We start from the raw sequence: 11,499 nt of genomic DNA on the forward strand, positions 1-11,499 counted from the left end.
GTAGTTGCCGGGCAGGGGAGGTGGAGACAGCCCCTTTTCTCTGGGTCTCTGGGCTCTTCTAAGCTCCCAGCTAGAAGCCTAGAATGTATGGAAAATGGCGTCTTATCAAGAGGGTTGGGGGGGAAAAAGCCTCTCTTCTCCCTTTCTCTCCTCTGGTCTCAACCTGAGCTGGAGTCTGGCGCTAGATTAAGGAATTCAGTCATTCATCCAACAGCTTCTCACCCAGTGCTTAGCGTAGCACTAGGGTACACAATGCTACTAAGGCAAACACTGCCTTCAGCTGGGGAAGTTAAAGCCACAGCCCAGGAGCATGCAAAATAAGGACAAGCCCTTCCCGGACCATCTACTATCTTTTGGGGAGTGGAGAAGTGGGCTTCTTCTGTAGACTGTAGCCAGCATCTTTTCCCCCACCAGCACCTTTTCTCTGAGGGCACCTCCTGCACTCTCTTGCAATTCCTGTAATACACAGTTAACCAAATAAAACTGAAAGGAAGTGGCAAAAGTACAAGCATAAAGCACACGATGTAGTTGAAAAGACTAAGAGTTTTTTAGAGTTCAGCTCCTTTGGGTACATGAGTTCGGGCTTCTCTCCTAATTTGTGAAATTGACAATTATTTTTCCCGGGGGGGTCTAACCCCAAGCTACCAGAGATGGTGCTGGTCCTCTCAGACTCTTGGGTCTAAAGACCAGCTGTGCGAGTCCTGAAATGAATATTTCTACCTCTGGAATGTTGCAGCTCAGGTCTTTCCCACCTGGCACGTTGGTACTCCTGCAGTTTGGAAGAATTCGCTGGACTGAAGAAAAGAAAACAAAAACTGAGCATTGTGGTACAACTAACAACAGAAAAGAACTTTCCAAAAAGGAAGGGGGGTGGTCTGTATGTGGCTCGTTGGTCTAGTGGTATGATTCTCGCTTTGGGTGCGAGAGGTCCCGGGTTCAAATCCCGGACGAGCCCAGTTGTGTATTTTTTAACCATCTCAGCGATCTATCCTGTCGAGATAAGACTGTAAAATAAACTGACGGTTTCTGTCCAAAGATTCAAGGACAAAAAGGATGCTAGCAGAGTCTATTTGCTAACCCCCAGTCTGGCACCGACCTGCTATTTCAGAAAGGATAACACTGTCTGCAGCAGGGGTGGAGACAGGGAATCAGGGCACTTGTCGCTAGTGCACAAAGGTGGGGGAGGGAATGGTGTGTTGGGGTCATAAAGTCGGGGCAGAATCCACTTCTTGAGACCCGGGTTTCCGTGCTAAGCTGGCCAGATAGGGCAAAGTCTGGTCCCTGCAACCGCCGAGCTGCCTACGGGTCCTACGAAACCGTCAATCCCGCAGCTGCAAGTGCTACAACCGCTGTAACTGCTGTCACCTTGGTCCAAACGCAAATCCGCTGCCCAAGAATCCTAGGGTTCAGAGGGCACAGACATCCATTGAGTTCAAAAGGAATACAATTGAATTTTTTCCTATTGTTATTTTTCCAAAATGCAATATAACAAAGTGTTAGTCATTTTGGTTATGTCTGGCAAAAACCTGACCAGACATTTTAGTGATCTTTGTTCCCCTTTAACACCAAACGCTTCCACCTGTAATCTTAGAGTGCTCATCTTTCTAAACTGCTTGTATCCAGTTAATCTTTGACATGTCTGACTCATGATATTTGACCTTCTTGAAGTTCTGCTAGGAAGAGACAAATGTCCAGTAGAGAATAAAGGGTTTTGTGATTGGAGGAAAGGTAGAGAGAAGGAAGATGCCTTGATTTACAGGTTGGTTGTTCTGTGGGAATGTGTTATGTCTAGCATGGGATTCTGTGTTTATTCAATGACATCCTAAGTAGAGATGCTCAATAGAAAATTGGATTTAAAGTCCTGGGGTTTGAGAGAAAAATCCAAACTAAAGAAAGAAATTTGAGGCATCAAAACCAGAAGGCTGTGATTAACACTGGTTTGTGCAAAACTCCCACTGGGAAGAGTATTCACAGAAAGAAAATGTAAGGACAGGACTCTGACGAATACCAGTGTTTAGAATGTTGAGAACACAAAGCCTTGAGTGAAGAAATTGAAGAAGGAAGTTTCATGGTAGTCACTTACTCTAACAACTGAGTTACTCTAGGGCTATTAACAATCTGTGCCAGCATTTGAAGCAGAAAGTTCAGGAAGATGGCAGAGCCGGGTAGGTTTAAGAATGAGGAGAAGGTGAAGACCTGTAGGAAGATAATTATTTCTAGGAACTTGGCTGTGGAGGGGAAGACATGCACAGGACATACATCGGGCTGGTAGCTCCATTATTATTTATGAGTTCTTTCTATGCTCTGAAACTGCAGTCAGAGTGTGATCCCTGCCATAAGTATGTCATTCTGATTCCTCAGGGCTTTTATGACCAGCACAGATGAAAGTCATAGCAGTACTCCTTCTCTTATGATAAGAGACAGAAACACTAGCCCAGATCCCCAATTAAGACAGGAATAACTTGGCACACTTGAAAAAATGCACAAGGGATAATTAATAAGGAAGAGCTCTTGGCCTGAAGAGGAAGGTGAAAAGAGAGTTAATTTTGAAATGTAGAAGAAGATTTAAGATAATTTTAGTTGCAAGAGAGGTGGGAGTTCCAAAACCCAAATAAGATCCTTTTTCTTTTAAGAAAATCATGTCCATTGGGCCAGGTGTGGTGGCGCAAGTCTGTAATCCCAGCAGCTCAGGAGGCTGAGACAGGAGGATCTTGAGTTCAGATCCAGCCTCAGCAAAAGTGGGATGCTAAGCAACTCAGTGAGACCTTGTCTCTAAATAAAATTACAAAATAGGGCTGGGGATGTGTGGTTCACTGGTCAACTCAGGTCAATTCTCTAAGTTCAATTTCTAGTACACCCTTGCCCCCAACCAAAAGAGAAAATAAAAGAAACTCATGTCCATTGGGAACCAGAAAAATCTGGTGGAAGATTCAGTAGGTATTACTTCTCTGGAATACAGGAATTGGGTTTGACTGTCTGGGCTTTGTCTAAGTGGAACAGCACCAGCTTCCACAGCTGAGTCTGTTTGGAGTCACTTCTGGCAAGTAATTTTTTTTCTTCTTGGAGCTGAGATCCAACAGTTCATCCTGAGGAATGTTAGGAGTCTCAGAGAAAGCCTAGTTCCTAGAAAACTTTAATGTATGCAAATGTATTGACAAATCTCAAATTGTTTCAGATACCTGCTTTTCAGAAAAAAAGAAAAAAAAAGATCCAAGAAAGTTATCCATATGCAAATTTTCACAGTCATAGTTTCATGAAATGGGGATCTTTAAAGAGGGACTTGACTGTGCTCATGTACTGAACTTTTCTGCACCATACACCACTTAGGAACTCAGCCAGTAGAGATAAGGCCTGAACAATCTCAGTTAGATAGAGTGGGTACACTGTGTCTTCCTCATTCCTGAGCAAGAACCATGACACTTCTATGCTTATGTGGGCCTTTAGTACTATATACTGTCATCAACAATGCCTGCCTTGAATGTGAGAAGGAGTTCATAACAAATGACCAGTAAGCATAGCTATTTGACACTCCTTTTCACATCTCTTAAGTCATTTTACCTTCCACAACTGAGACTTTGCTATGTACCAAATATGGGTGGCAGGAAAATGAACTCAACTGTCACACTGTCTCTGTCATCAAGAGATTTGCAATCTAATGGGCAAATGGGAAATGGTGCCAATTTTTGCAAGAATAAGTATGTGAGTTAAGGTTCAATCAAAGAAGTAGAACTACTATTGTGATCATAGAGATTTATTACGGGAAGTTGCCCTTGTAATGTCAGATTCGTGGTACCCCAATGGACCTCCAGGAGCTGAATCCAATGCAATCATACAAGAGTCTTTATTGCAAGCTGGAGCCTGGACTCACAATCGTTCCCAATGCAGTGGTCCCAGGGAGTGAGTTCCGGTCCTTTGTTCAATGAGATTTTATAGGTTTTGGGGGGATACTCTATGTGTCACATCTCACAGCAAATCATTTCATATCGCAGGAAAGTCAAATAACAACTCTTAACATTGATTAGCACATTCACTGGAGGGAACAAGTTGGGTAGGGTTGATTGGTTAGTACAAGAGGGGGATTCCTTTGAACTGATTGGTTTAGGCCACGAGGGGTGTATGTGCTAAACTACATGGTTTCCCAACATGTTATCAACCACCATAAATTACTGGGGGGTTATCTGGCATTCCAGGTATTTTTCCTGTCTCATGCTGATTGATGGTTGCTAGGGGGTTGCTATGGGTCTTCCCCTAGCCTGACTGAGTCAGGGACACTTGGCCCCACAGATCTCTCCTGTTATTTACAGACAAACAACTCAGCAGGGTGGGTATGTGCTTAGAAGTGCTCTGTGGGTTTTTCCCAGGACAAGGGTCACGCCCCCTTCCTTAGGACAGGCCTTGAGGTAGAAGCTGGTTTCTCAAAAATGGAGTCACATCAATTTCTCACCCTCACATAACTGTGGGAGCTAGACAGAAAGTCTACTCAAGATTTTTGATTCTGTAACTGGAATTGGTCCTGAAATTTTTGGATGGGCAGTTGGGAAGAAAATATAGATATGAAATGAAGACAGTAAGTGCAAACTGACGCACAAAATCCACAAGAACAAACTGGAATCTCTACCTGTCTCTCACTGCCTCCAACTCTGTGGATGTGGATGACCTGCTGAAGAAGCTGGAAACTTTTGTCTTGGACCTATCTATCTACACACTTGTACCAAGGCTTGCTGGAGGAAAAGTTGTAGACCCACTTCCAGCCCCTGTCAGCAAGTGAGAACATGGTATCTACCATAATCTTTTTACTTTCCAAATCTCACTACAAATTTCTTCATATGGAACCGTCGAGGAAATCTAGCTCTACTCAGAACATTTCATATAACTTAGCTCCAACTTCCATAAAATGTCACACTGTGAAGTTGCCACTTAAACTGTTTGCTCTGTCCTTATAAAACTTGTACTAGAGAATCAGCTTCCTTTACATGTTTCCTAAGCCTTTTTTTCTTTATATACTGCATTTTAAATAATTTCTTGGGCTGGGGCTGTGGTTCAATGGTAGAGTGCTTGTCTTACACATGTGAGACACTTGTTTGGATCCTCAGCACCACATAAAAATAGATAAATTAATTAAAGGTATTCATCTACAATTAAAAATATTTTAAAAATAATATAAAAAATTTCTTAAGATCTATTGTTGGTTTCCTAAATATTGCCCAATTTTCTATGTAAGATATTCAGTCTTTAATTTCAACAATATTTTTCATTCTAGACTTTCCATTGTTTCTTTTTGAAAATTGCCTCTATTTTTATTTTATATAGCTTATCATGCTATTTTTAAAAATTGTGCCATATTGTCTTTTATAATGCTATTGATTTTTCTTTTATTTCTTTAAACATTTTTAGCATTGTAAAAAATGGGGCCTAGGTTGAACCGCTGGCCCTGCACATACTGGGCAAGTGCGCTAACACTGAGCTACACCCCCAGTCCATAGCATTCTTAACTTTTTAAAATAATTTAATTTCTTAACTTTTTGTGGTGCTGGGGATCAAACTCAGGACTTTGTGTATGTTGACTAGCACTTTACCACTGAGCTACATCTACAGTGTAGCATTCTTAATTTATAATCTGTTTCTAATGATTACATTATCAAAGTTTTAAAAAGAACAATTATGTTTTATTGTTTATCTGCTGTGCTTAAGAGTCCTGTTACTTATATTAACATTTGGATATAAGGTATCCCTCAAAAGCTCCTGTGTTGATTCAAGAGTGTTCCCAGGCAAACTGTTTCATAAAGGCAACATTCACATGCTCACCAAAAATGTGTAAGGTTTCCAGTTTCTCTTATCTTCTTCCATACTTATTATTTGTCCTTTGACTATAGCCATACTTGTAGGCATGAAGTGGTATCTTATTGTGGTGTGGTTTGCATTTCTTTGCTGAATAATTATGTTGAGAGTCTTTTATTGTGTTTATTACTTGTTTGTATACCTTCTTTGGAGAAAAGTTCATTCAGATTCTTTTTCCATTCTTGTTGCATTTTATTGTATGTTTGCTTTCTTGCTTTTGGGCATCCTGGTGATCAAACCTAGATTTTTGTGCATGCTAACAAATGTTTTACCATTGAGCTATACGGCCAGCCCTATTTGTGCACTTTTTACTTTGTCTCTTTGTATCATTGAATGGGTGCTTTCATGTATTCTAGATACAAGTCCGTTATCAGATATATGACTTAAAATATTTACTGCCATTCTGTTGATGTCCGTTTCACTTTCTTAACAGTATCCTTTGAAGAACAAAATTTTAAGTTTTGATGAAATTCTTTGTATGTGTTTTCATTCTGAATTGTGAGTTTGTGTTCAAGCAAGCCTTATCTAAGGGAGTCTGGTGCTGTCTGGGTTTTAGGTAAGATCTCCCTGAGAAGTTTTGTAAACATTCTGCCTATAGGTGTTATTAGCTAGAAACAACACTTACATTAATATATTAGCTTGGCATTTCCCAGATGACACAAATTTTGTACATGAAGGCAGAACATCAATTAAAAGTTGAAATGTAAGGAAAATTACTGACTTTTTCTTTATGGCAGAAAGTTTTATTGATTGTCTTCCTTTATAGCAAGGAAAAGTTTCATCTGGGTCACGCTTTTCATTGACAGCATCCTCATAAGAGTTAGAACTGTATGAGGGAGATTCCATTTCAAACCCTTACTGGAGTAAGAAGTATGGCAATTATCAAGCTCTTCATTATATGAGGTTCATGGTATCTCTCAGGAAAGGGGCCATGATCTGCTCGTTAGTGTTTCCTTCATTCAATAAATATTTCTTGGGCCCCTACTATTTTCTGGACTCTGTTCTAGGTATTTGACACATAGTCATCTTCCTCTTTCTTTGTGAACTCTGGAAATAGGCTTTATTTTTTTTTTTTTTTAAAGTTAGATAACTTTTCAAAGAATATTTTAAAATACTTATCAGTATATTTTGTTAAATACTTTTTCAGGTTATCTAGTATGCCATATTACTAGAAAAGTAATTTCAGGCCTTTATTATTGCTTAACTACTACAATGGCATCTTCATTGGCCTTCTTTCATTCTCTACCACTCCTATTCTTTATCTGCAGTACAGTTGGAGTTTACTTTAAAAGCATACATTTGATTATGTCACGGTTATCAACTTTTTTCCTCAGTTTCTCAGGTCTACAAAGGAAGATTCAATGTCTTTTCCAACTGGATCACAAACTTCTTTTCCAGTCTCATTTTCTTTTCTCCTTCCATAATCCAACCTAGATCAGACTGCTTGGTATCTGAAAAAACACCACATATTTTCATATGTGTCAGCTTTGTCTATCCTTCTGGTCAGCAAGCCCCTTTCTAAATATTCCTTTAAATATGCAACAAATTGAGAACTCTTCTCTAGAGCCTTCTTTAAGCCTCCAGAAATGATTTATTTCTTGTGTTTTACCTTATTTTCACCAACAAGTAATGACTGAGTACCTACAATATGTTGGCACAATGTTAACCATTTATTATAATAGTGAGATGAGAAGACAATCTTTCTATTATGGAGTTTAGAGACAAAAGAATGGGAATAGATAAAGTTTAATGGTAATTTTCCTAAAAATGGGGCTAACTTCTCCAGAGCAAAGTAGTGCAATCCCATAAAAATTTACAGCAGAAATCTGTCCTAAAGTTAAGTGGACAATATGGAAAGTTTATAGAGGGCATAACTTAAAAAATATTTTTTTAGCTGTGGATGGACAAATACATTTAATTAATTAATTAATTAATTAATTAATTTTGATGTAGTGCTTAGGATCAAACCCAATGCCTCATACTTGCGAGGCAAGGCTCTGAAGGTTCTGCCACTGAGCCACAATCCCAGCCCAAGGGCACAACTCTTAAGAAGGTATCTGAACCTCTGAAAAAGCAGTAGATATATACAAAGGGACTCCTGGAAGAAGAGAGGGATTAAATGAAGGCCAATCTATGAGAAAAGTGAAGTGTAACGATGTAATGGTGACATGTATATTGTGAGAAATTCTCATGAAGTAGGCAAAGAACCTAACATGCATGGTCTTATAGATTACAATCAATTTGGGGGATTTATCTTATCATGGTGGAATGCCATTAAAAGTACTGAAGTGGCCATGTGAGAGTAGATGATGATGACATAATCAAATGTACTTTTGAAAAGATCAATCAGGTTGAAATGGAAATGAAGAGAACTGGAGGAATTGAGAACTATTTAGTAAGGATACGTCCTGGGAAATAGACTGGATTTAAGAACAAATTGATCAAATGCCTAGTTTTTTGATTTATGTAATGAATATTGCTCCACCACATTTACTTAGAGAACAAAGAAAGATGATCAAGATTGGAGACAGAAGGTAAGAATTGAGTTCAGTCTTGGGCATACTGATTGTGACACATCTCCATGAAGCTGTGATATAGGCAGTAACATCTATGAGTCTGAAGCTAATAGATTAGGTCTGGAAATATAAATATGGCAGCCATCATTGCATATTTATTAAAAGGATAGAATTTCCTAGCAGAGTATAAGGACAAAAGGAAAGGACCCATGGGGCTGGGGTTGTGGCTCAGCGGTAGAGCGCTGGCCTAGCATATGTGAGGTCCTGGGTTAGATCCGCTGCACCACATAAAAATAAATAAATAAAATAAAGGTATTGTGTCTAACTACCATTAAAAAATTTAAAAAAAGGAAAGAACCCTTAAGATTATATCTTCATAAACCCTATTATTTAATGACTTTTTGAGGAGGATACACTTACAGAATAAAACAAAAAGAAAACAACTGAAGGGGCTGAGGTTGTGCTCAGTGGTAGAGCACTTGCCTGGTATGTGTGGGGCACTGGGTTCGATTTTCAGCACTGCATATAAATAAATAAAATAAAGGTCCATTGACCAAAAAAAAAAAAAAAAAAAAGCAATTGGAAATGAGAGAAAATCAGGCAATTATAGTCCCAGGGAAACCAAAGAACAAGACTATTGTGAGAACACACTGTTTCAAAATAAGAGTATATTTGTTTTTTCCCTGCATGGAGGCATCCACCTTAAATCCTAGCAATTTGGGAGGTGAAAGTAGGAGGATTGCAAGTTCCAGGCCAGCCTCAGCAACTTAGTGAGGCCCTAAGAAACTTAGTAAGAACTTGTCTCAACATACAAAATTTTAAAAAGTCCATTTTATTTTCTTTTCAATTATAATGACACTTTTTTTTCCTTAAAATTCTTGATTTGTATAAACAATTGGAAGGTTCTACTGAGATGATAAGTTTTTAACTTTTGAAGATACACACAGATATGTTTCAATGTTGGGCTAAAGCTATGGATCCCCTACCCAGAAAAATACATATGTGTTCAAACACATAAAATTTAGATATCTAATTAGGCTTATAACTTTTCTGAAACATCATTAGATTCCCTGAGTGATAATAAATCTTTAGTTTATGATCTTACAAGTTGGAAAGTCCTATAAAATGACAATGATGTTGATCAGATACATCAAAAATTGTTTGGGTTATTATTAGGTATATTATAGAATCAATAAATTTTGGCTGAAAGTGGAAAAGGGCAGACCCGATAACTTTGAAGTTTTTTCGTGGTTCCAGAATTCAATCTTTTGGTGAGGTCCATGATGATGGAAAGACTGAAAATGGAGAATGTCTGGACTTAAGACTAATTACTGAGATCCTTCAGTTTCACCTTACTGCTTTCTGATTCAAATTCTCAGTAAGTAAAAGATTTCTTAAAAAGTCAGCTACCACCTTCCTCAACATGTCCTTCAAAGCTTCCTTCACTCGCTCATTTCGTAAGGCATAGATGAATGGATTCAGCAAAGGTGTCACAAATGTTGTTATCACTGTCACTGCCCAGTTAGTGTCCACAGAGCCACTCTGTGATGGCCGCACATAGAGAAAAATGGCACTCCCATAGAAGAGGGTCACTACCATCAAATGGGAGGTGCAGGTGGAGAAGGCCTTCTGACGACCTGAAGCAGAAGGAATACGTAGGACAGCAAGGATGATGTGGCTATAGGATGCAGCGGTGATCATCAATGATGATACAATAACAAGAGAGGCCAGGACAAAGTCAGTCTCCTCCAGCTTCTTGGTGTTGGTGCATGCCAAGTGGAGCAGTGGACCACTGTCACAGAAGAAGTGCTGTACCACGGCACCCTGTTTACAGAAAGGAAGCAAGGCCACTGCTACTGTAGGACCAAGCACAGGGAGGAGTCCACCAATCCAGCAAGCCAATGCCATGCGAAAGCACACGGACCCACTCATGAGCACGGGGTAGCGCAGAGGATGGCAGATGGCCAGGTAGCGATCCACAGACATGACAGCCAATAGCAGGAATTCAGAGGCCCCAAGAAAGAAGTAGAAATAAAATTGGGTAATACATGCAGCGAAGGAAATAGTGTGTTGCCTTGAGAGGAAATTGCTCAGCATTTTAGGAATGATGACAGAAGTGATCAGAATCTCCAGGCAAGACAGATTACCCAAAAAGAAGTACATAGGGGTCTGTAGACGAGTATCAGCACCTACCACCCCCACAATCAATACATTGCCTGTCAGAGTCAGCAGATAGACAAGAAGAAACACAGAAAACAGTTCCACTCTTGTACTGTTGAGATTTGGGAAGCCTGCAAGGACAAACTCTGTCATACCACTGGTCTGGTTCCCACTTGGTGCCATTATCTTTTTCCTGTGTGACAATATGAACATGACACTGGTGAGAGGGGGTCCTCTTCTTAGTAGTCCTAAAGCTTATTTTGCCATGGTATGGCACATATATCTCCACTTTCTCCAATCAATCACAGATCCTGTTAATATTCAAAGCTCCCAAGATCATCATTTGGATTTAGAGCTGGAGAGGTTTTTCAATAAAGGATAACTAAAGCTTAAGTTTTAAAAAAAATGCCAAGAACCTCCTCTATATTCACACTCCTTGTTCGCAGATCTTACATTGTAATACCTTGTGATTATAATAGTATCATTAGCATATTATTTGGAGAAAACAACAGAAAAATCATTTTGTGAAGAACATGACTCCCATTCAATCAGGATCAGAACTTGAGCCAGATGGCTTATCTTTGAATCCCTACATCTCCACTCACTGACTGAGTAGTTCTTTATGTTCTTTAAAATTGTAATATTCTGTAAGAAACAAATGAAATAACAGTGCAAGAATTTAAAAGAGTTTCCAAGATTAAACTGACATGTGATGTGGTAAGAGAAAGCCCTGGGCTATAAGTTAGGACACCACAATCTAGGCTTGTCCTGCTGCTACCTTGGAAAAATATCAAGGAGTTCTAGCCCCTGTTTATACTTCAATTTCCCAGCTATAACATGTGTGACAAGCATCTAGGCCATTTTGCACACATATTAAATTAAATCACCCTTTCGTGAGGAACTTTCCCAACAACCCAAGGGACTTACTAAACTCAGATCTCCATAAAGGGCTTGCATTTATAAAGCAAGTTGTGTCATGTTAAAA

At 39.3% G+C, this 11,499-nt stretch overlaps 1 protein-coding gene and 1 non-coding gene across 2 annotated transcripts; one reads left to right on the forward strand and one right to left on the reverse strand.

The window, feature by feature from the left end:
• The first annotated feature begins 883 nt into the window (after positions 1 to 883).
• Positions 884 to 955, forward strand: Trnap-ugg (transfer RNA proline (anticodon UGG)). Its single transcript has one exon. It is a non-coding gene; the product is annotated as a tRNA-Pro (tRNA).
• An 8,746-nt stretch (positions 956 to 9,701) lies between these two features.
• Or6s1 (olfactory receptor family 6 subfamily S member 1) lies at positions 9,702 to 10,697 on the reverse strand. The gene has a single exon (XM_027929426.1). It carries the CDS (start codon positions 10,695 to 10,697, stop codon positions 9,702 to 9,704), a length of 996 nt encoding a protein of 331 aa, XP_027785227.1.
• Between the last annotated feature and the right edge of the window lie 802 nt (positions 10,698 to 11,499).

Source organism: Marmota flaviventris, chromosome 2, assembly GCF_047511675.1.
Source record: "Marmota flaviventris isolate mMarFla1 chromosome 2, mMarFla1.hap1, whole genome shotgun sequence".
Classification (NCBI taxonomy): domain Eukaryota; kingdom Metazoa; phylum Chordata; class Mammalia; order Rodentia; family Sciuridae; genus Marmota; species Marmota flaviventris.